General features: G+C 35.9%; 1 protein-coding gene and 1 pseudogene across 1 annotated transcript; one reads left to right on the top strand and one right to left on the bottom strand.

Annotated features, from left to right (window-relative positions):
* The first annotated feature begins 13129 nt into the window (after positions 1-13129).
* Positions 13130-13891, top strand: LOC132268648 (late embryogenesis abundant protein At1g64065-like). Its single transcript, XM_059769466.1, has one exon. It carries the CDS (start codon positions 13144-13146, stop codon positions 13792-13794), a length of 651 nt encoding a protein of 216 aa, XP_059625449.1. The 5' UTR covers positions 13130-13143; the 3' UTR covers positions 13795-13891.
* An 11132-nt stretch (positions 13892-25023) lies between these two features.
* On the bottom strand, positions 25024-25122 carry LOC132272100 (small nucleolar RNA R71; annotated as a pseudogene).
* Between the last annotated feature and the right edge of the window lie 1993 nt (positions 25123-27115).

Raw genomic sequence — 27115 nt, 5'->3', positions numbered from 1 at the left:
TAACATTAAATAAGATGGAGTTAAATGCTCAGGAGTCAAGATGGTATTTCTCTCTCTACAAGTCAGGCCGAGTGTCGACTCGGCGAACCCTGAACTTCAGCCATCAAACCAAAACCTCCACAGATCCCAGGAAATCCTGAGTCCTACTCCCAACTCAAGTCTTCGTTCTTTTGTTCGAAGTATGTTGATGTCGTGGCAACTTTGACCGTTGACCATGTTATGTGGGCCATCGCTACTGATGTGGAATAGCTCGTTGACCATTTGACCGAGCTGTGTAGGCCATTGTTGATGATGTGGCATTTTCCATGTGGACTCGAAATATGGGTATCCACACACTTCATTCAATGCAATACAATATTCATTTATATATATTTTTAACATGGTGTCATTGTCTATAGATTACTGATAACATGCTTATTAGATTAGTTTATCATAATAACCGTCAGGGATAGAACTATCAGCCCCATCTTCAGTGATGGTCAATCTTTAAACTTACGCTCCTGCACATGCTGTCAGGAAGGTTCCAAACTCAACTATGGAAACTAAACACGAGGGTTGCACTCTTTGCGAGAACCCAACACCTTATGGCACGAGCTGACGATAGCCATACACCACCTGTGTCTACGTTCTCGAAGGCACCCCTCTTCCAAGAGGATTCGTGGCATATCAAACCCTGGTAAGGTTCTTCGCTTTGCATTAAATTAAACCACATGTTCCACCATCTAGGGTGGGAGTTGTGCCATTGGTGGCCTTATCAAAATCCCACTATAATCTCCATTCACATCTCTGGTGGATGGCCAACACCACCGTCTTCGGTGGGAGTCCGACCACGATGGACATATCAAGCATCGAAGATTGTGGAGGAAATCAACATCTAGTTGGAGGACAATCAACAATAGTACCACTTCAACAACATTCTCAACAGCCTACTTGGTCAGTTGTCATGCCAAATATAGTCAACAGTGCAGCAGTAGTGTCATGTCACCTTCAATGTCAGTTGCCATGTTAAACACAGTGAGGTGCCACCAATAGTGTAACGTCAGTTGTTTCGTCATACCTCTTTTATTATCTTGTCTCCAAACTTAAGTTGGTTTTACACTCACCATAAGTTTGAGTTTGAAAAGGACTATTAGATTATATATCACTATAATATCATTTAATTACCTACCAACTAGGATTTCTTGTACACTTACACCTACCGGTTGTCAACATATATAGATGACCTGATAATTAGTCACCTAACCTCAAAATCTTCGCCAATATATAGAACATTTATGTACTCTTCATTCAATGTAATACAATGTTTATTCATACATGCATTTAACACCTAACATGATAAAAATTGAAGATATGTGAAATATGAAGTATATCACAAGAATGGTCATTTGCAAGTAAGTTGATGAAAATTATAATAGTTATTCCAATGTGCTTTCAACAAACCTCTTCAAGTTTTTAGATTTCTCCAATAGCACATGAACAATCACAATGCTATATAGTTCAAGCACACAAACACCTCCCCCATATGGTGCTCAGGCATAGATTTCTTCGCCGTCTCAACCTCCCATGAATTGTTGACAAGTTTTTCTTATTATGAATAAATTCTGTGAAACATATCAATTGATTAAGGTAAGAAACTTATATTTTAAAATTCTCATAAACGCTCTCTGAATCCAGCATTTGATGGCTTACACATGTTTTTGGTAAACTTTTGACAAAAATCATTTCATTACATGTCAAATCTAATGTTTTTCATTCTTTTTGATATTTTAAAACTCTAGATGAAATCTCTTTTCAATGTAATGGAACCGTGAAGTCACATGAGATGCCTTCAAGGATTTTTTTTAATAGTTTTGGTATTACCATAAAAATCTTTTAATCCCACACTTACAGCAAAATAGTATTGCTGAATGCAAACATAGTCACACCACCGTTTCATCGATCTCGATCTCTAAAAATGGACTTATCTTTATTCTTTCTGTTGGGAAACGTGCTAGTTTTAAAAACTTTTCGAGGGATTTTAATTCATAGATTTTGATTCATTACATAGAGACAAGTTTTATGCAAAAATAAAACATGATGTATCATTCAATTAAAAGATTGAATACTTACATCAAGGTTTGAGTAAACCTTAGATCTCTCCTCTAAAGTGAATGTTCTCACTTATTGTAGATCCCTTTTGCTCGACACCTTTTCCATAGATTTCCATCTCCATCTTCTTGGTAATGGTCTTGCCTTTAGGTATCACTCATAAGCCTCCATGAATGACCTTGGAAAACTAGGCTTGTGGGAGCCTCCATTAGATGAGAACATAAACCCTAATTTTCTAGAGAGAGAAAATAAATTCCTTTTTCCTTCTCATTAAAAATCACCCCTAAAATATACATAGACCATGTATATTTATAGGCAACATAAAGATAAAGAAAAGGAAACAACTAATCCTTCTCAATCTCTAATTCACATGTTTCAAATCTAATATGATTCCAATATCAAGTTGGGCTATGAGTGAGAATCCATTGGGCCTATTATTTTATTGGCTACAATGAATTAATGATTGGCCCGGTCCATGGACCCAATTAAATTAATTCATAAATTAATTTCTACTCCACTAAAAGAAATTAATTGAACTCCAATTAAATAATAAATAACCTCTAAGTCAATGTTGCACTTTGACCCCTCTATGCATAATTAGTTATCGGATAAATAATGCCATCAATCCGACTACTTAATTAATATATTTATTTTGGTACCTTTGATTATTTCTGGCTCGATCACAATAAAACATTTGTTCGACAAAAATAATAATTTAATAAATAAATATATAATAAATCATTTTGTTTAAAATCATACGAAGGCCTTCGAATTTACTTTGTGATCAATCATAATCAATACAAAATAAATACAAGTAGCAATGATGCAAATATTGAAAATATAACCCTCTAACTATTAATTACATAACTACCCGAAGTGTCGGTCTAAGGATCCCGAAGAATCCGCCGAACAAATCAAAGTAATTATTAATTAATAAAAGAGTCTATACTTTTCTCATGCTTAAGAGTCAAATGCCATGACGGTGATAGGGAGTAATTGCATACGACGGCTCTCGCAATATATCTCAACCTAACGCGGATCCAGTTCAAGTCTTAATTAATTATGAGTCCATCCATAATTACCGACTATGAACAATTTATAATTACTATTTATATATCATGCATTGATTGCCATCACATACATATACATAAATATTTCTTGTAATTACATGGACACTATCAATTTCATAGTGAATCGAAATATAATACATTGAATTCACCAATTGTATAAAATATAAATATTTCAGAAACGTCAGGAACATATGTCAATTAATCCAAACAGGAATTTGCTATGCCAGGGCATATAAATCCCAATAGCTCCCACTTGCCCTCATAGCCAATTCAAATTGCACCTAACTCTAATGTTATCCAGATGATGATCAAAATTATTGATCAGTGACACCTTTGATAATGGATCAACAAAGTTGTGTTCCAATGCAATGTTCTAGCTACAAGTACATTTTCTTGCCGGATAATATCATGTAGAACATGATACTTCCTATCAGTGTATTTTGTTCATCTATGGAACCTTGGGTCATTGGTTTGGACTACTTCTGCACTATTGTCGCAATATAGCTCGATAGGCAGGCTAGTATGCTCCACAACCTCTAAATCAGTGAGATCAAACCAATAGGCTTATATTGCCACCTTTAAGGCTGCAATATATTCCACCTGCAGGTTTGAGTCAACAGTTGAAATCTGTTTGACAATCTACCAACTGATTTCCCTTCCATTAAGTGAACATACACTAAGTCATGAACCTCATAGTATCTACTTCTGATTGAAAATTAGAACTAGCATACCTGACTAGGACCATATCATCACATCCATAAATGAGTATGATATCATTGATTCTCCTTAGGTACTTAATGATATTTTTCACAATAGACCAGTTGTCAAGTCCAGTATTGGACTGATCTCTACTGACTATCCCTACTATGTAGCGGATGTCCTGTTTGGTATAGACCATGGCATATATGAGACTCTCATATGCCGAAACATATTGTTCTAGTCTCATTTGCTCAATCTCCTCTGCTAGTCTTGAAAAACTACTTATTAGAGAGAGCGATCCATATCAATAAAGCAAGAACTCATTCTTTGAGTTATGCAAACCAAACCTGGTCAAAACTTTATCAATGTAGGATTATTAAGATAAGCCTATTTTCCTTTTAACCTGATCTTGCAAAAGCTTGATCCTAGGAATATAGCTTACATCTTGAAAATCCTTCATTTAAAAGTAATTGAACAACTACCTTTTAATTGATGACAAAACTTCCACGTCATTATAAATGAGTAGGATGTCATCAATATATAGAATTAAGAAAAATAATGACATTCCCTTGTACACTCATGATTTATTCACTAAGAAATCTTCTGGTATCTTTTTGTAGATTAACTTGCCTTCCATAGGAATCACCCTACTAGAAAGTTCTACAAGATCCCAGAATTTATTAGAATACATAGATTCCAACTCTGATTTCATAGTAACTCACCAAAACGATCTGTATCCACATCGGTTCACGCTTCCGTGTAGCTTACTGGGTCCAACTCATGTTTAACAGGGATGTCCATAATGGTCTCACCTAAAAACATGATTCTGTCGAATTGGATGATAATCTTCCCACTACATCAATGTACCGATGCAAGAATCTGTGTAGTAGATGATGCTAACGCATCAATAGGGAATTCATATATTATTCTCAATCTCTATAATAAGTGTGTTCACATGTGGTACATCTGGTACTCATACCAAATTCTCTAACATTATGCTACTAGGTATGTGATTCATAATATGATTCTCCTATAGATAAACAGTGAGTGAAAACAATCAACTTTTATCTTTGAGATCATAAAATAATCCATCCTAGTGACATTTAGAGTAGCTATCAAATCTAGCATGCCTATGATCTGATTCCAACTTACTTGTCCATATCAAACGCACGTGTGCAAGACTACCCCATATGTGCATATGATTCAAACTAATATTTAGTCAAAAACACAGCTCAACGGTATCCTTGAGACAGACTAAGATGGAATGCAGTTCATAATGCGCATCGATGTCATTAACGCTAAACTCTTAAATGAAAGAGATAATGTGGCATTACTGATCATAGATCTAACCATGTTAAGTGGAATTCTGTTATTCCTATTTGACACCTAAATTAATTTAGCGTCAATTGCGGAAAACTGGTACACAACACCCTCATTGACCATATAGTCTTTGCACTATCCCAAGAAATACTCAAATACTCGATCAGATCGAAGTGTGTTGATAAGTTTACCTAATCTGTGCTCCACATCAGTCTTGACCCTCTCGGAATATACCAAAAGTATAAGACTTGTGTCGCAACAGGTAAATTTATCCAAAACGTGAGTAATCTTGATTGGATGTTCATAAGACTACACGTGTACGTGTGTACCGACTCCAATTGTTCTTTATGTTTATTTCATTTGGCTGATTAAGCCCTTAGAGTTATCTATCCTTCAAAACAAGATTCACAAGTTTGGTTTAAGCTCCTCTGCCTCACTAGGTAATAAACCTTCTTTAACCAATCTTTAAATCTCATTTTGATTGATTACAACCCAAAAATAGACACCAAAAATACAATGAGTCAGGAATAACAAATTTTCTCTTAACATTCAATCTAGAAGATGCAACATTAGTTTCTACATCCTGCAAATCTTAAGAGCTTGTGATTATAGTATATTAACCATCTTTCAATGCACCAGAAGCAATCACATATCTATTCAATTTTATAAAACCAGTTTTACAAAATAACAATCTAGTTTTTATAAGCCAAAAGTGAAATAAGAATGAGATTGCGTTTCACTTCTGTGCATAAAGATAGTTCTCTAATACTAATATCCTCATACTCTCTAATTTCAGATGTAATACTTCCACTGACTTAACTACAACCTTGGCATCAGGTCAAAAGATAAATATATATCCATATCATCAAGGCTTCTGGATTCCTGAAATCCTTACAATAAATTGCAAACATGTTTAGTGGCTCCAGAATCTATCCATCAGGAATCAATAGATACAACCACACAACATGGCTCAATGATTAAATATATATTTTCCTATGCCACATCATTGCTTAGACAGTTTGTCCTTTAGTGTCTTAGTTAACGGCAAAAGAAACAGTTTCATTCGCCCTCAGCATACACTGCCTTATTCCCTTTAACCTTTTAGATACCTATGTTTTGTGCTAGCCTAGTCCTATTATCATCCTTCTTCTTTGCTTTGCCCGTCCACTTGGGCCTAGAAGAAGATGGTATAGACTAGGTTAGATTGATAGGAACGCCCATACTCTTGATTATCCCTTCATCTGTTACCAATTCTATAAGAATATCAGCGAGTGTGAACTCAAACTGATTCCTTATTTAGTTCACTATAACAGAATCGAACGAGTTTGGTAACAAGACAATAATCATGTCAACTTGAAACTTACCACCCAAGTCAGCCCTATTGATCTCCAGCTAATTTTAAATAATAAACAATCATTTTCCAAAATTTGATTTCAAACTGGAGTTCATGAGGCTATCTTGATGGTATTTAAATTTGACACAGTACTTAGGCATATGCTCTATCTAATCTCACCAAAATATCTCATTGACATTTAATATGATGCTTGAAGAAAATAAAATAATACAAATGTTAGCTTTGGAGTATATTCGAGCTAAACTCTAGAATATTGCACCAAGTCATTTCATTTGCCTTATCTAATTTATTAAAAGCATTAATGTCAAATTTGGTATCTCAAAGTAAAAGAGATAGGTATAGGAGTAATAAACACATTTTGTACCCTTACGTTGTGAATAAAATATCTAAGTTCATTTTCCAGTCATTATAAATAAGGTCCAATATCAGAGAATATGTAAGCAAGCAGATAAACTAGATTAGACATAATTAACCTGAATATAAATGCATTCATACAATATGCAAGGTGAACTATTAATAATGTCATGCATATTTAAAATTAAAATGAGCTTGTTAACCACATAATACAATAAATCTCAATCGAACAAGAGATCATTATCATTATTGGTGAACAATCCCTTTTAATTAATGCGGGTCCCTCAACTCTGTAGCATAATAAATCAACTAATCAATATGTCAATAACTTATCCTGTTGGAGGAGTTCATTATTACTATTATTGAGATTCATTTGCTATTAAGCGAGCACTTAATAATTGTGGGTCCCTTAACCACTGCATGAAAAATCGAATAACCAATACGCCAATAACTTATTCGGTTGGCGAAGTTCATTATTGCTATTGGCGGGCAAATCCCATCATTTTCATATCTCTTAAGACAATGCCTTGTCTATCATATGAAATGATTCCCGATTTAATTTAACCTTTCTAAAATCACCTAGTATAGACCACTTCGTTGGGAAGCTAACACTATTGATTTTAGATTGAGTGTATAACGTTATTAAAACTCTAACGAAAAATTAAACATTAAATATATTGTCATTATAATCTAGACTCTTTAAATCATGCGTAGGGCCTTATTTTTAAAGATCTAATTACAATGAACATTTAATATTTGTATTTTCATGAGACAACCATTCTTGTAATATTAAGACTCTTCAAATCATACGTGGGGCCTTATTTTTGAAGATCTAATTACAATGGTGTTAATAACGAAGGCCATGGGGCAATGTATAAAAATCCCCGCTCCCACTCAATTTTTAATCATTCATAATTAGGGTTTTCATTTTATTCATTTACATGATATAATGCATGCAAAACGTCTTGATTTTAATCCAATTAAATTTAGAAAATATTTGGACTTTAAACGATTCACTAATATTTAATTTAAAGCACACTTTAAAAATAATTTACAAAAAAAAATAATTTTGCGTTTCCCAATAAGTGCCCTCAAATTAATTAGTAATCAAATCCAATTAATTTTCATAACTTAATTAATATAAATCAAGCCATTTAAATAAATATCATGGATCCAATGCATGAATAATAATTAATTAACAATTATATATTCCATGCATTTCATACATCGCATAAATAAACAAATAACAGATAAAGCAAATAAAATGGCCAATGGAATCAGCTTTTAACATTTAACCACTCTAAGTATTGCGCGAGGATCATCCATCGGCTTGCAAACACCCACATAAGGCTGGTACGCACCGGGAGAAGCAAAACACCGCTTGGAACGCGCCTGGAGGGCCCCACACGCGCTTACACGCGCCTGAGGCATGCTGCAGGTGAAGGCACGCGCCCCCACGCGCTGGCACGCGCCTGGGGCGCGTGGGACGCGCCCCCACGCGCTGGCACGTGCGTGGGGCGCGTGGGACGCGCCTCCACGCTCCTGCACGTGCGTGGAGGCCATACCTCCTTGGCTGGCGCGTGCAATGCACGCGCCAGCATATGTCTCCTCCTGGCGCGTGTTCCTCACGCGCCAGGCTCACCCCACCTGCACCACATCTGATCCCAGCCTTCTCCGACGCCTCTTCTCGCCGCCGGCGATGCTCCGGCCACCGGAAAAACGCCGAAAAATTTCAGAAAAATCAGAAAAATTCCCAGAAAATTAAATTAAGCCTCAAAAAATTCCAGAAAAATTCTAAAAAATTCGGAAAAATTTCAGAAAATTACTGAAGCATAATTTAACCCTTTTGGACCTTCTTGAAGCTTCATAGCATCCTTTGACGAAGATTACATGGCTTTAAAAATATTTACAATTTGAAATACAATGGAAAAAATTAAATTACATCATTGAACTTTCAAACGGCTAAATCAAAGCCTTAATTACATTCATCCAAAGATAAAATTACATTAATTTAACCTATAAGCTTCATCCATGGCCCAACCATACATCATCATTCATTCACAATCATTCATACATCATTATGTATCAATATATATCAATATATTAAATCATACATCAACATACATCAATAAAAATATATATGAATATAATTTTGGATCCATGAATGATGATTTTCATAAAATCATAATCTCTAGTAATGAATCAAACCATGCTCTGATACCACTGTTGGGAAACGTGCTAGTTTTAAAAACTTTTCGAGGGATTTTAATTCATAGATCTTGATTCATTACATAGAGACAAGTTTTATGCAAAAATAAAACATGATGTATCATTCAATTAAAAGATTGAATACTTACATCAAGGTTTGAGTAAACCTTAGATCTCTCCTCTAAAGTGAATGTTCTCACTTATTGTAGATCCCTTTTGCTCGACACCTTTTCCATAGATCTCCATCTCCATCTTCTTGGTAATGGTCTTGCCTTTAGGTATCACTCATAAGCCTCCATGAATGACCTTGGAAAACTAGGCTTGTGGGAGCCTCCATTAGATGAGAACATAAACCCTAATTTTCTAGAGAGAGAAAATAAATTCATTTTTCCTTCTCATTAAAAATCACCCCTAAAATATACATAGACCATGTATATTTATAGGCAACATAAAGGTAAAGAAAAGGAAACAACTAATCCTTCTCAATCTCTAATTTACATGTCTCAAATCTAATATGATTCCAATATCAAGTTGGGGTATGAGTGAGAATCCATTGGGCCTATTATTTTATTGGCTACAATGAATTAATGATTGGCCCGGTCCATGGACCCAATTAAATTAATTCATAAATTAATTTCTACTCCACTAAAAGAAATTAATTGAACTCCAATTAAATAATAAATAACCTCTAAGTCAATGTTGCACTTTGACCCTTCTATGCATAATTAGTTATCGGATAAATAATGCCATCAATCCGACTACTTAATTAATATATTTATGTTGGTACCTTTGATTATTTCTGACTCGATCACAATAAAACATTTATTCGACAAAAATAATAATTTAATAAATAAATATATAATAAATCATTTTGTCTAAAATTATATGAAGGCCTTCGAATTTACTTTGTGATCAATCATAATCAATACAAAATAAATACAAGTAGCAATGATGCAAATATTGAAAATATAACCCTCTAACTATTAATTACATAACTACCCGAAGTGCCGGTCTAAGGATCCCGAAGAATCCGCCGAACAAATCAAAGTAATTATTAATTAATAAAAGAGTCTATACTTTTCTCATGCTTAAGAGTCAAATGCCATGACGGTGATAGGGAGTAATTGCATACGACGGCTCTCGCAATATATCTCAACCTAACGCGGATCTAGTTCAAGTCTTAATTAATTATGAGTCCATCCATAATTACCGACTATGAACAATTTATAATTACTATTTATATATCATGCATTGATTGCCATCACATACATATACATAAATATTTCTTGTAATTACATGGACACTATCAATTTCATAGTGAATCGAAATATAATACATTGAATTCACCAATTGTATAAAACATAAATATTTCAGAAACGTCAGGAACATATGTCAATTAATCCAAACAGGAATTTGCTATGCCAGGGTATATAAATCCCAACACTTTCAACCCTCCATGTCCATGCCAAGAAATATTGGTTTGAAGTATTTTTATTTTTATCTAAATTTTATTTTTAATTGCCTTACATCACATGTTTTGTTAGGTACATCACCATATAAAAACTGTTTGGCTCTCAACTTGATTATAATTTATCCCGTGTATTTGGTTGTCAGTGCTTTCCATGCCTACAAATTTAGTTCTAAATCCATTGATCACACAAGATTATCATTGCTTAGAACCACTAAACGTATTTTTTTTTTTTGCCTAATATATCAAAGCCTAAAAAATTAAGCCTTCCGTCCCAAATTAAGTGTTGCATTTAGAGCAATAGATTTGCACACAGAAGAAAGCTTCAAATCAATCTGTTTTTTTTATTATTCTTCCATAAATTTAATATTCCATGACACCAAACCCATCTAAGTATTCTAGAAGCAATCGATCACCAACTTTTTCTTTTTATTTTAATAGTAAGCCAGAGCTTAAAATTGTCCTATATAAAAAATTCAAGAAAGATAATTTAGCTTGATCCTTGCCTAAATTAATTCACTTTTCTAAGATTACCACTGTAGAATTATGCATCATTGATTTTTTTTTTTTTCTTTTAAAAATAATTTATTTTCTATAATTTTTAAAAGATCATTAAATTATAGAAGTTTTATATGGATCATTGATTTTTTTTTTTTCCTTTAAAAATAATTTCTTTTCTACAAATTTTAAGAGATCATTAAATTACTGAAGTTCTATATTTTTTAGATTTGAAGATGTATTGAATGGTTTATAGCTGTAGACACTGCAACTCTTAGTGTTTTTGTTTCCCTTAATCTTGATTGATATTTTTCTGCAACTCTTAGTGTTTTTGTTTCCCTTAATCTTGATTGATATTTTTATGGTTTTTTGACTATCACATATAATAAATATTAATAATAATAAATAAATAAATAATTCGCCCATCCATTCCCCGTTGGACCATAGTCACATGCTATAATCTCCTAACAACAAGGTAAAGAGGGTCCCAACTTCAGCACCTTTTTTAACGGATACATAAGTGAACTGCAACCGAACGGAACTCTTTTCCTTGCTGTACGTAGGTGAGAATCCATATATGAGGGAATTCAGATAAAGGGTCAACTCTTGGGGCCTTGGGCCATTAACTATGTAATAAGACAATAAGGAGGACGACGGAACACTACAAAATGCACCTATCCGCAGAATGGATTGGGAAGCAAGGGGGAACCACCAGAGGACCTCCTTTTTAGCTTGTTAATCTTCGTAGACGTTTATGAATATGCCGTTCCCCCGATTGGGCCATTTAATGGGTTCGCGCATAAGGTATATTGTCTGAAAATCGAACAAACGCTCTTCCACTTACTGGTTAGTAAAGCTCCGGGCTTGTTGGAATCAAAAGAAGCCCTAGCGGTGTGGCCCGTTTCCCCGGAATGTCGCCCATAAGTGAGTGGCATCGTGGCATAGTCTTCTCGTTGATCTTTGAACCTACACACTTCAACTCGTGAATCACTTTCCGAAAAGAGAGAGAAGCTCGCAAAGGGTTGCAGAGAACCCCCTCCCCGAACTAACTATTTTGCTGTAGCTCGTAGACTTCTTAGCTCTTCGCTTGACTTTTGTTGAGAGCATAGGCCTTGGCTTCGTTGGGAGGCTCGCGTAGTTTGTTACGTCAGCTCCAAAAGGAGAAGTTGCGTTGGAATCGAGAAAGTTCCGCGGAGTTCATAATTGCATAAAAGGAGTCAAAGTAGTGGCTACGGCACGTTGAGGCACTTCTTCGACGGTCCCCGTCCGCCCGGCCAGCCGGCCCGCTCTGAAGAATTAATGTTTAGGCGGGTTGGCTTGGCTGGAAACTACAGAAACCTTCCAAAGGTTGTTATTAGGTCGTAGAGCAGGGCGACGTAAGAAGAGGATGGCTATTACACTGCCAGGCAAGCAATCCCAAGGGTGACTGTTGTGAGGTTCCGTGGCGACAGTTGTGAGTCAAATCTTAGTCTTTGGCTTTCCTTCGAGAAAGGCACATGATTCGGGATCTCATAATCATTTGAATTCCATTTTAGTGATTTGAAGCAATCCTTCTAAAGAAATGTTGTGATCTCAATCGGTCAGCCTAACAAACTTACAGCACACAAGCAAGGCAGATGATAACTCTCCTAGGGGAGAGGAGAGTAGGTAGGTCATCTCAGTCAGCTGGTGGGTTTCTCCCCCTTCCCAATGCATCAAATCAAACCACTGACAACAAGAAGTTGGCACATACGATAGATCTGGTTCTAACTAGCTATAGTTCTATTCTATTTTTTTTAACAAAAAAAACTATAGTTCTATTTTTATTGAGTCAATTGGTACATGGTCATACAAACGCGTTACAATTGCCAGCACCTAAAGAAGGTACTCCTGAACTAACTAAACACATTAACTCCGCGTATACGCAATGCTTTAAACCTATCTTTCAGGAAGGTCTCTCGTGTACCAATACCCCACAATGTATAAAGCTCATTGGTACTCTCTCTACTTCACAACATCAGCTCTTTCACATACCTAGCAATATTTCTGAGGCATCTCTATAAAATTTCCATTTTTCGCTTACTATATATTTCTAAAACCCATCAATGGCAGAGAAGGATCAACAAGTCCATCCCATGCCTCAATCCAACAACACTCCCGCCAAGCAGGATGAAGAGGACGGCGGCACATTGCTATCCAAAGAGCTTCGTCGCAAGAAACGCATGAAATGCTTGGCTTATGTTGTTGCCTTTGCGGTGATCCAAACCAGTATTATATTGCTCTTTGCACTCACGGTCATGAAAATCAAAACTCCCAAGTTTCGCGTTAGGTCTGCTACATTTGAGAGCTTTAATGTTGTGGCAACAACTAGTCCTCCTTCATTTGACATCAAGATGAATGCTGAACTTGGTGTCAAGAATACAAACTTTGGTCACTATAAATTCGACAACAGCACTATTTACTTCTTCTATAAGGGTACAGAGGTTGGGAGTGCCGTTGTTTCGAAGGCACGAGCTAGAGCTCGATCCACCAAGAAGTTCAATGTTCTTGTAGGCCTGTCATCAACCAATTTACCAAGCAATTCAGAATTAGGAAGTGATCTCAGTTCTGGGGTTTGGCAGCTGAGCAGCCGATCGGAATTGAAAGGCAAGGTGGAATTGATGAAGGTGATGAAGAAGAAGAAGTCCACGGAAATGAGTTGCACTTTGACCATAAGTTTGGCGGACAAGGCTATCAGAGATTTAAATTGCAGATGAAACTTGAATACTATGTTCTTGGGTTATTTTGTACTTGGCTTTCTTTTAAAGTACTGTGATCATGTAAATTAATATTGGGTATATACCCAAGGTGTAACCTTTTGAATATTCATTTTATTTATTTATTGTTTTCGGAATTTTATATATGTTGTAAATTGATATTGGAAATGTCACGTGCCTTTAATGATTAATTATCTTAATAGTATTAACTTAAAAGCCTTTTATCCCGACATATTAGAGTAACGTGGTGTTCCGATTCCCGAATGCAAACACGGAGACAACACCATCACAGCTTGCCTTTATTCTTTTAACCTTCTTTGTCAAATACTAATTTGAAGCATTTTCTATATCAATCTATATTTTTAACCGTCTTCCATCACATGCTTTGTTAAGAAAATCACTGTAAAAAAACCATTTGGCTCTCAACTTTATTATAATCTTTCACGTGTATTCAGATGTATGTGTTTTTTAAACCCTCAAAGGCTAGTCTAAATCCATCGCATGTATATTTTTTTGGTTATTGTGAATTTTTTTTTGAAACACTAACCGTCTAAACTTATTGTGGCCAATATAAACGACGGCTAAAATATTTCCACGCGGAAGGAAAACTTCAAATCAATCTTATTTTTATTGTTGACAAGAACTGTAGCCCTTTTCTTCCACCGAAATGCTTAGTTTAGATGGCTCTAATATGACAAATCTCAAAACATGTTACTGTAATTAACCCAACTAAGCATTCCAAGAGAATCATCAATCTTATACCATCACACCAAACCCAACTAAGCATTCCAGAAACAATCATCAATCTTTTCTTTTTATTTGAATAGTCAACATAAGCTTATAATTATTCCCTAAAGAATAAAGTTACTTTTGATCCTTCCTTAAATTCACACACTATTCCAAGATTCCCACTATAGAAATTTTTGAAAAAGAAGATTCCCACCATAGATTTATGCATTATTGATATGTTTTTTCGTAGGTTAATATTAGCACTCCCACTATTGTAGGTTCCACTCTTTTAAAATAAAATTAGAGATAATTACATTTACCTTTCTTGAGGATAGACGTAATTACAAGCAGTACCCCTAACGTTTTAAAAATATCACTTACCTTCCTTCAATGTGATCGCCGGTAAGTTGTGTTAGAAATCTATGTAAATGTACTAATATACCCCTATTATTATATTAATATTAATAATTAATTATTAAATTACTCTTTTACCCTAACAACTTTTTTTATTTGAAATTTTTTATTTTTTATTTTCCATGTTTGGAGCCTTAAATCTGGGGAGCCACCATCGTAACAGCCATAGCCACCGCCTCCGCCATTCCTAACTCCACCACAACCACCACCATAGCTCGGGTCCCGGGCTTTGTAAGCTGTACAACGATTTCTAACGTACAGGTGAACGACGTTAGATCCATCATCGAGCGACCCAGTGTAGAGACTTGCAATCTGGGCCCATATCAAGCAGAGAATCGGCTCTTTGGTGGCGATCGGAGCAGCGGCTTTGACGAATCTGTTTCCGGCAAACTGAAAGAGGAACCCCCTGCAACGGCGAGCTGAGGATGAGCGGCGGTGCTTGGCGGGTTGGTTGTGAGCGGTGGCTGTGATGGCAGCGGGCACAATTGATCGGAATTTCCCAGCTAATGTGGTTCTCGGGAACGGACGGAACCTGGCCGGTGTGTCACTCTATGCCGGAGAGCCTCTAAATGGGAAAATGTATCCTCGAGAAACGGCTTTTATGTGATATTTAGCGCCGAAAAATCGTGACGTCTGTCTGGGGCTATGGCGGCGACGGCGGTGTCAATTTCAGTGAGAATGATCATTAGCTGCAGCAACCCGGGACGGAGGTGGTGAAATCAGAGCCGTCAGAGAGCAGCGATCGAAGTAGTGGTGATTATTGGAGTGCCGGTGAGACAGACTTCATTATAACATTACTATGATAGGCTCCCCTACCTCGTTCAATATCTCCTTTGTTTATGGATCTAATTGTGCTATTGAAATGAGGGTTCTATAATGTTGCATCAAATTCGCTGATTTGAGTTGTGAAACCCACTGATTTGTATTGGATTTTTTTTTTTTTTTCGTTCGTTACAGATGTATATGTGTGCGCGTGTGCTTGATTTGGTGCTTCATTCGCGTGCTCGGACAGCTAGATTGTGAATTGGGTTCAGTTAGTTCACAAATTAAGAGGGACGATTCGCGGCTGCTCGCGGTACCGGCTAGGACAAGAAGACGGTTGTGATGTCCGGCAACGGCGAGACTGAGTTTGGCAGATCCGGCGAAGACTAGATGGATGGGTCGACAGATCTTCAGAAGGTCGCAGAGAGGGAGAGAGAATGTTTTCTGCTCCTTCGGAGTTCATGCGTACTGATTCAATGCATATGGCGGTGAGGTAGCCGATGATTGGCTCAATCAGGGGTTGCGCTCACGCTGGAATTCTAATTTCAAGGAGGAACTCCAACGAAGGATTATTATGTATGCCTCAGTACCTCCGTCAAGCCATCGCTAACGCCATTCAATCAAAGACATCAATGCCAGTGATCGCCATTACCCCCTATCGCCGCCGCCACTCTGCCTTCCTAAGCTCCTTAGTCTCCATGGTCATGTTCTTTGAACCCTTGAGGCTCTGTAATAATAAGTTTTAGAGAGAGAAAATGTATACACAGAATAATCAAATGTGATATTTGAGAGTGTACGAGGGTAGAAATGTCTTTGTAATTATAATAAGGGCAAATATGGTACTTCATGCTCAAAATTTGCTGACATCATCAAAAATCTTTATTGACCAGCATTGACCATCACCGGAAGGGGCTAAGTGTTACGACGGAACAAACCTTGAGGGAGAACGGTGTAATTTTTGAAACGTTGAGGGTATTGTCTGTAATTACGCCTAACCTCAGGGGAGGTAAGTGTAATTATCCCAATAAAATTATCAAAGAACTCCTAATATACACTATTTTGTTTAGTTTTTAAAATTTTCAATTTCGTAATTGCTTTTTTATTTTTTATTTTTATAGTCTCTCTGACCTCTCTTTAAAAAGTAAAAAGTGGATACTGTTAGACCACTGGCCGTGGGTAACAAGGAGACATTCATTGATTTTACTTTTGCCTTTTTTTTTTCTTTGGTTGATTTCTTGACGTTGAAGTTTTTGAGGACTGGAGGCTACTCACGATGAAGCAAGATGGAGACTGAAGTGGACCATCAATTTATCCTTTGAACATCATTGAATCTTTGTTAAGTTCGTTTGAATTCTTCTCCGGCCGGCGGATGCTCCGTTCAAGAAAGTCAGTAATTACTTCTTCCAAAAGTCGTATAATCTCAAACTACACCCTCTGATCCAAACTATAAACTAATTAACAAACAATACCCAAAAGCAAATCTAAACAATCCCACTTTTAACATAACCACACCATCCAATAGAAGACTGAAAAAATTTCTGAAATTTAAGAGCAACAGAGATGTGATGGTGATTTGGTTAGTTTGGAGTAATAAAAACTAAAATATTCTTGGAGAGAAGCTTTGATGATGTAAAGAATGCGAAACACTATTGATGAGAGGAGGGATAGGGCATTTTTTAATCAAGAGGTGAAAAGAGTGAGCATGTGGTAGAGAGAGATGGAAGAGGACGAATTTTAGGTTAACGTAGAGGGTCAAATATGACATTAATTTTGTTTTTGGGTAAATTAAGGACTTTTTAATAATTTTATTCTGCTATTTGCACTCCACTAAAATACTTTAGCGCTCTAACCTCTTGTTGTAATAAATATAATAACCAAACTACCCTCTTAATATTTTAGTTCATAAAAATTCTTTGTTTCTCTTTTTTCTGTATCCAGAGTTTTGTTCTCTCTTTTTCTGATAAAACTCCATCTTATACCTAACTTCAACCACCACCACCACTACCACCGCCTTCCACCACCACTGCCTCCATCGACTTTTGATCACCATCACCCGCCACTTCCACCACTACAATCGCCACCGCCTTTTATCACTGACACCGCCTTTCTTTGCTGCAACCACCGCCACCGCCACCGCCACCACCGCATTTTACCACAACCATTACCTTCCACCACCACCACCTTTCACCATCGCCATCGCCACTGCCTTTCACCACCGCTATTGCCTTCCACCACCGCTACCGCCTTCCATCGTCACCACCTTCCATCACCATAACTACCACCACTACCACTGGCTTCCACCCCCGCTATCTCCATCGCCACCGCCTTCCATCGTTGCCACGGCCTTCCACAGCTAGGGACGGAGCCATAATTTTTTTTCAGGGGGGCACATTGTACACTAAATACATATAAAATAATATTTATGGAGTATATATACATAAAAAGAAATAGGTGGATATGTATAGATAGAAATTGATATTTTTGGAATGAGGTAAATTAATAAATTACATATATAGAATATAATGAAACAATTTAAGAAAAAAAAAAATAAGGAAACATATAGAATATACAAGGGGAGGAGAAATTTGAGGGGGGTCACTTTTACACATTTTCAAAAAATATATACCTATTATAGGAAAATATATATCTATCTACTAAGGAAAGGAAAAAATCCAGGAGGGGCACGTGCCCCCTCTGGTCCTATACTAGCTCCGTCCCTGTCCACCGCCATTACCTTCCACCACCGCTACTGCCTTCCACTGCCACCGCCACTGCCTTCCACCACCCCACCACCACCGCCACCGCCACCGCCACCGCCACCGCCACCGCCACCGCCTTCCACCACTGTCATCGCCTTCCACCACTGTCATCACCTTCCACCACCCCCTCCACCACGACCTTCCATCTTTACCACCATCCTTCCAACATCATCATTGCCACCTCCACTGCCCTCTACCACCATCACGGTCACCTTCATTGGCTTCTATCACCGCCACCTACATCACTATCTCTTTCCACCACCACCACCACACTACTACCACCACCTTCCACCTCATTGTCGCTGCCTCCGCCTTCCACCATTGCCACCACCGTCACAGTCCAACACCACTACCTCCACCACTACCGTTTTCCACCTCTACCACCATCGTTACCACCACCCACCACCGCCACTGTCACCATTTATTTTTAAAAAATATAGAAGAATGTCATTTTGTTAATTTAATTTATTTGTTAGTAAGAGGGATATTTTAGAGAACTCAATTTGAAATTTATTTCATTTTAAATTTTAAATTGATTCAACAAAACACTACAATGATTATTATCATTCAATTCCTACACAATTCATATTTACAACCAAATAATAGAATGGGAATGGTTATTTCATTCCATTCCCATTTTCATTCCATTCCATTTATGCGCACCAAACGTAACATTAACTTTTAATTTAGAAATTGGCAAGGCCCTGCCGATTTAGAAATTAGCCTACCAGAACCAATGGATTTGGTTTGATTGAAGAGATCTGGTTAAATTGATTCTTTAGTAAAATGATAATATTGAGGTCCTCGCTAGTGAGGATTTACAACATATTCACCGCTAATGTGGACCAATAATGAATGAACACGTCCTATTTTAATTACCAAGTCATAAATGGTAATCAAATCACTATCTCCGATTTATTAAGTGAATATCTATCTACCTTCTTTGATTCGGTAATTAAAGATCACATGTCAATTTATTATTAGTCCACATCAGTGGTGAGTATGTTGTAGATCCTCACTAATGAGGACCTAGGTATTGTAAAAATAATGGAACAGGCAATTGTAGAAAGAGAGATCACGGAAATTTCTTTATGGTTCTAATTGACTTAATTAAAAGAACTTTTAAATCAAAAGAATTGCGAAAAAAAAAAAAAACTTGGAATTGAAATGAAATAAAAATGGAAAGCAATTATAGCTCCTATAAACTTATTTAACGGAAATTGAAATTCTAAGAATGGAAATAATAATAATAGAGGTAATGAACTACTAAAGGAATTAGTCCTGCAAAAGGAAATGGTAAAAAATGAATTAGTCCTGCAAAAGGAAATGGTAAAAAAGTCTTTGATTAAACTAAGGAAGTTGAATAACATTATAATAACTAACTAAGATAACTGAATTAAACTACCAGACTAGTAAAGAAACTAAATTAAATTAGGAAGCATTGTACTAAAAAGAGAAATTCACCAATTTTTTCTATAAATCACGGCTTACTTCCCTTGAGACTGGTTCATATTCCAAAAGACACCAATTCTGATGCATTGCATTCTTATATGCTACGTTTGGTATGCAGGAATGAAATGGAATGGAATGCTCATTCCAACCATTCAGTTGTTTGGTGTGCATGAATGGAATGGAATGACCATTCCAATGGAATGAAAATCCATTTCAGAGAATGAAAATCTATTCCATTAGTAAACCTATGGAATGGCCATTCCATTCCATAGTAAGATAAAAGATTTTTGTAATATTCCCAATAAGCCCTTAATCACATTCCAATAAGGCAAAAATATTTCGCATTCACCAAAAATCTTTCACATTCCATTTTTCATGTTTATCGGCTTCTTTATTAGACGTGGTAAAGGGCTTTCATCTTCCTTCTCTTCTGAATATACCCAGAGCTGCCATTGACAAAAAAGTTGCAGGACTTTCAACCAAATTACAAGTATTAATTTCTTTGTTTATTTATTTTTGATAAGTAGGTATTAAATCTCTTTTATCTTCTGAGTATATCACTTTTATTATTATTATTATTTTTTTTTTTGTATCTTTGTGTTGAAACATTTGTGTAATCATCTGGAACCAAAAGTGGACTAGTTTGACTTTTGGACCCTTAGTCAAGTTCATCAAGTTCATCGTTGGATGATTGGAGAACCTTAGTTGATTAGAATTTTATCAAAACTAGAATTTTCAAGAAATCTACAATAAAAAAAATTAAAAAAAAATTACATAAGTACTTGGAAATATTACCAGGTTTTTTTGTTAGGTTAATGATTTATTTATTTCCTTAATTTATTTGAGTTGATCTTATGGTGCAAGATTTTTTATATATTATTAAGATTGATATATCATTAAATATATATATATATATATATATATATATATATATATATATATATATTATTTTTTAGCCTTTACATTAATTTCTCAGATTAAATATTCAATCATGGTGAGTTGGTTTAGTTATAATTTTTTTATTTTTCTTTCCTCCAATGAAAAGGGCATTTTTGAGAAAAGGCATTCCCTTCCAGATTTAATGATACTCAACCAAACAATAAAATGGTAATAATCATTCCATTCCATAACGATTCACCGTGTCACACTAAACATTAGAATGGTAATACTCATTCCATTCCATTCTCATTCTCATTCCATTCAATTCCATTCATGCACACCAAACGTAGCAATAGTCTTTTGGTTACTTTTCTTACACTTGTATTTTGAAATATGTGGGGGATTTTTGTATATATATTAGGTATTTCAAAATACCTCAATATATTTTATTAGTGAATAGTTGATATTTTGTTGCCATTAACGTTCACATGATTGAGTCTTTCAACCAATGTGCATATAAGATTATCCATTTGCACGGTACCCTAATATCCTCCAACTACACATGTTAACGTGATAGTTACCCTAATATCTGTAACTTCAGATAATAACATGTTACCCTAATATTCTGGTACTATGCAAATATATCGTGCAACGTGTAAAAGACTGTTGTAATATCTAGCTATAAATACCATTCAACGTCTCACCATTTCAATACATAAACACTTTCACTCCTACATGTTACTCCTAATCTCAATTCTTCCAATTGTTTTGAGCTGTTATTTGTTCTGAGAGTTTGGCTAAGTATCATCATTTGCCTACTTGTTGTTCTGAGACTTCTACCAAAAATCATTTTTTGTTGTTGTATCTTAGAGGGTTGAACGCCGTAACCTGCTACACCAAGAGGGTAGATCCGCCCCTCTGAGACAATGTCTCAAAATCAGGAAAATTAAACAGGAAAATTTTCAAACTCTCAAAATCATATTAGCAACCATGATCCCCATATATCAGTTTAATCACATGTTTAACAATCCCGATTCCTAAAAATCATTTTTAATAGTGAACTCACAATTTTAAACATGTTGCTTACTATTCAAACTTATATCTAACTCATGTTATCCCTTAATTCACAAGTAAACCTTTAAAATTCTGATCCCCAAGGTATTTTTTTTTCTATTTTCTATAAGTATGTATCTATTTCATTCGTCACTCATTTTTTTAACTCTCTTTTTTGTCAAAAGTGTACTATGCAATGCTCAGGTCTATTAAGTTTTCTAAATCAATTATGTAACGAATTTTCAACCAATTACTTCCACACCAGACGGTTTTAGTGCATTAGGTGTCAAAACACCCCTAAAGACCTAATTGCTCAAGTAATCTAGGAAACCTAAATTACTTAATGAGTACTCAAATGTGACGCATTTTAGCACCTAAGAAGGTATTTTAGTCTAATCATCTATCTTATTTTCATGTCTTAGATACTTATTTGTGTTATTACCTATTTCAGGTGAATAATGTTCAAACAGGCTAACAAGAGCCATTTAGATCATTTTTGGAGCTAAGGAGCAAAGTCGAAAAGAAGCCAAGAAAATGCACTAGAGGAACTTCGATCGATCAAAATGGCCTCCAATCGATTGAAATGAAGTCAGTGCCAGCTCAGCTAATGGGATAAACTCTGGAAGATATTTTGGGTGCTGCGTTAGCTTTGATTGATCGAAGCTCTAGTTTTCGATCGATCGAAAATGCTACTGGCAGTGACTGTTTAATTCCCGAGCGCGCCGTTTTCTACCTAACTGTGCAAGTTGCGAATTTCTTCCAATGAGAGGCTATTATTCTGACTTGGTCCTTACTCAAAGGAGTGTAATTGGTATTATTGAACAAGAATTGTAATAGCTAGATAGTTTTAGTTTTACAAAAGATATAATAGAAAATTTTACTCTCAATAACTAGGGTTTTTGGGAAGAAAGTAAGGATGAAGATGATGATGCCAACTTCCAAGCTAGCCCTTGAGGGTTCCATGACCACTACAATGAGTGGCTAAATCCTTCACTTGGGGCTAGAGATAGCCCCTAAGTTTGTTTCCTAGACCTAGTCTTTTGTATATTTTTATGAATTTAATTGTAACAAATGTTTTGATCTTGGATTAATATATATCATGTGGTTTCTACTTGATGTGTATAGATTTTAATGCTTTCAATTGATTCTCTATCTCTAACCATATGTCTATGTATGCTAGAATGGATGATTCATATGCTTTTCTCTAGATTTAATGAAATTAATGCATGTCTATGTGTGTTGATGATGTTAATCTAGAGATGATCAAAACATAGTGCTTAATTGAACATTCTTGTGATTTATTTGATGGTTCACACTTGTTTCTTGATGGATTGTCACACCTTTAGTTTAATTAGATTAAATTTTATGTCTCTAGCCTAGATGTAGTGTAGTTGCTTTAAATTCTTAGATAGGTGGACAATCTATTCTTGTTTCTTGATGTTCCATACTTATGAATGCAAATGATGTATGCTTCTAGATAATTGTGGTTTTATTGAATGGAAATTGGTCTCATTTGATAGGTTGTGTTTTTCATTATATTGGCTAGACAAGCTATACTTATTTGCCGTCCAGGCTTAGTATCAATAGATGTCACACACTCACCCAAGTTACAATTTAATTTCCCTATTAATGTACAATTGCTAGTGTCCAGTGAAGTCAAGCTTAGAGGTGAACTCTAAAGCCCCAAGTCCTCTTTCCTATATCTTTTCTCTACTTTCTAGATTGCTCTCTTTTACTTATATTAATTTTAATTACATTGTAATTTAATTAATCAACCACAACCAATCTTTGATCACTCGACCTACTAATCCAACCTTAATTTCCGTCACAAACACACCTCCTTTCCCTTAGGACGATACCTACTCATCCTAGCTGTATTTTTAGTTAGAATTAGTTATGGTTCTCTATAAATTTTTAGACGTTGGTGTCGTAATCACACCAATAGTTTTGGCGCCGTTGCCGGGGATTGGCACTATCATGTTTGGAAATTAATTAGGAATTAGTACTCTTTTAATCTTATTTTTATTTTTATTTTATTGTTGTTACTTATTGTGTTTGTTCTTGATTGGCTAGGTGCATTGAGCCAAGGAGGCAAAGTAAAGGGAAATTAAAAAGCAAAGAAGCAAGAAGCCAAGTGAAGCTAAACAAAGAGTATAAAAAGCTTAAAAATAAAAATTTGCAAAGCAAGCAAGGCAAAAAGAAAGAAAAAAAAAATTTGAAAAATCATTTGAAGTTGCTTAAGGACCTTTTGTGAGCTTTTTTAAACTCAATCTTTAGTTAAATCGTGAGCCCGCATGGAGGCATGTTTTTCTATTCTTAGATAGATCTTGAGACCGCGTGGAGGTAATTTAATTTTCTTGCATATTGTTGAAAGCATAGGAGTATGGGATCAATGTATGTGGAGGAAGTTTGTTGATTGTTGATTTGTTGTAAATGTGAAATGCTTGTTTTTGTCTTGTTTGTGCATATATGGTCGTAGGTCGTTAAATCCTGCTCTTGTCCCACTTAATTTGACTCTTGAATGCATTGTTCGTAATTCTAAGGGAATAGGTAGATTAATTGACTCCATTTCATCAATGGAAGAACATAATGAGGACCATGTGGAGGACCTTGGTCACATTGACCAACAAGGTATCCTCCACCCCGATGTGCATTATAACAATATTCAAGTACCTTTGGGCATGCCAAGACCATTTCTTCAACAACAACAAGGCCAAGTTCCATTGGGAATGTCTAGGCCAATTTTTGTTCCACAACCTCCCATAATTCAAGGCAATCAAGGTGCTTATGTAGCACCACCAATTGTGAATCCTCCTCTTGCTTTAAGAGACCATTATGTGCCAAATGAATACAATGCACCCACTTGCATTCAATTGCCCCCATTTAGAGCACATCATTATGATATTAAACCGCAAACCATTCAAATACTTCCAAACTATCATAGACTTCCAAGTGAAGAACCTTACAAACATTTGGATGAATTTCTTGAAGTGTGTTCTACCGAGAGATACACGGACATGCCGGAAGAGGTTTTAAGACTTAAATTTTTTTGTTTTACCCTTAAAGATAAGGCAAAATATTGGTTCAACAATCTTAGGCCTTCTTCGATAACTTCTTGGGCGGAAATGCAACAAGAGTTCTTGAACAAGTACTATCCGGTTTCTAGGACCAATGCCACGAGAACTTCAATTAGAGAATTTTCTTAAGGGGATGGGGAATTATTTCATGAGGCATGGGAAAGATTCAATGACTTGTTTAGGAAATGTCCACATCATGACATGCCTAAGTGGCAATTAGTTCAATATTTCTTTGAAAGTTTGCCGGATAGTCACAAGGGTATGGTTGATGCATCTATTAGTGGTTCTTATCTTGATAAGCATGAGGATGATGTGTGGCGTCTTTCTGAAAGTATGAGTGAAAATTCAATGCATAGATCCTTATACTCTAAAAATGGTAGAAACTTAGGTGGAAGGAAGAATGTTGGCTTATATCAAGTTGACAATTTTAATGACATCGCCACTGAAATGAAATCATTATCTCAAAGGTTTGATCAATTCTTGATCAACCATAAATCGGTGAATCAAGTGTCTTCCTCCCCTAATCATGTTCTTCATCATAATTCTAATGAGACATGCATGACTTGTTCTAGTGTTTTACACTCTACTTCCAATTGTCCCCATGGACATGTGCAAAGTGATCACCAAGAACAAGTAAATGCCACTTTTGTTCACCAAGGGAATAATCCCTATGGCTCACATTAAAATTCTGGGTGGAGGAACCATCCAAACTTCTCTTGGAAAAGCCAAGGGGAAGGCTCAAACCCTCCCCAATATGGTTTTCAAGGCAAGTATATTCCGCCCCTAATGCAAGGCTAAGGTTTCCAAGGTTATAGTCATCTTTTCAATCACATGGAAACCAATTTTCTAATTCTCATTTTCCTAATCAATCATCTTACTCGCAAGAAAATTCTAGGAGTCCCGCTTTTGAGGAAAAAGTATTGATCGCATTAGGCACTTTAGAGGCCAATACTCAATTGCTTCATTCCCATTCTCAATCCATTGCTAAGCCAGAAACCCAAGTCAGAAAAATAGCTAGTACCTTGAATGCTAGAGAGAAAGGGAAGATGCCTTTAAATGCCTTACCAAAGTAACAATTTGTGGTGGAGACCAATTCTTCATCGGAAGGTCACGCAATTGAACATGTTAATGCGGTGACAACCTTGAGGAGTGGAAAAATTGTTGATAACCAAGTTGGTGTCCAAAATGAAGAAAGTGAACCGGTACAACCTAAGGTTGTCACCCGTCACGTTTCACATCCTATTCCTCATTCATTGCATGTGCATGACCCCTTTGTTGAAAAAGTAATGGAAAATGATTTTAACAAAGTTTTGAAAGATGATCTGAAAAATTCTTGTGACAATTTGAAAAAGTCTTATGTTGAAGATGCTTTGAAGAAAGATTTTGAAAAGTTTTTTGAGCCAAATACTCCATTTCTAGATGCCTTAAAAGGATCCATTTCTCTTGAAAAACAAAAGACCAAAGCAAATGAAATTATTGAAATATTTAGGCAAGTGAAGATTAATCTTCCACTTTTGGATGCAATTAAGCAAATTCTGGCTTATGCCAAGTTTTTAAAATATCTTTACACCCAAAACAGGAAGAACAAAAGCCAAGTACCAAAGAAAGTGGTCTTGACAGAGCAAGTAAGCTCCATTTTGCAACATAACACTCCCAAAATTTAAAAACCCCGGTTCACCTACTACTTCTTGCATTATTGGTGACTATGTCATAAATCGGGCTCTTTTAGATTTAGGAGCAAGTGTTAACCTTTTTCCATATTCAGTGTATGTCAAATTTGGCTTAGGAGACTTGAAACCGACGTTGGTAGTTTTGCAACTTGCCGACCGATCTATTAAAAAGCCCCACGGTATCATTGTGGATGTCTTGATTAAGATTGATAAATTCTTTTTCCCGGTCGATTTCGTTGTCATTGACACGGAACCAGTCCCAAATCCCAAAAGCCAAATTCCCGTTATCCTTGGCCGTCCATTCTTGGCAACCACAAATGCCAACATCAATTGTAGGATGGGGATAATGAAAATTTCATTTGGGCATATGAAGGTGAAATTGAATATATTTAATCCAACCCCAAGTTTGAATGACAAGCATGAAGAATTATGTGTTGTAGAGAAGTGTTTTGAAAATGAATTTGATAAAGTTAAATCTTTGCTTGAAAGTGGAAGTTCCAAAAGTTCATTTTCCAAAAAAATTTCA

The sequence above is a fragment of the Cornus florida genome, unplaced genomic scaffold (genome assembly GCF_030987335.1).
Source record: "Cornus florida cultivar Cherokee Brave unplaced genomic scaffold, ASM3098733v1 CherokeeBrave_3.0.0_Hap2_Chr08, whole genome shotgun sequence".
Lineage (NCBI taxonomy): Eukaryota > Viridiplantae > Streptophyta > Magnoliopsida > Cornales > Cornaceae > Cornus > Cornus florida.
Note: the sequence above shows the minus strand (reverse complement) of the source record. Positions and strands in the feature narration are given on the sequence as shown.

Bases quoted from the DNA above. Each gene is read 5' to 3' on its own strand.
- LOC132268648 (XM_059769466.1), top strand. From the start codon at position 13,144: ATGGCAGAGAAGGATCAACAAGTCCATCCCATGCCTCAATCCAACAAC.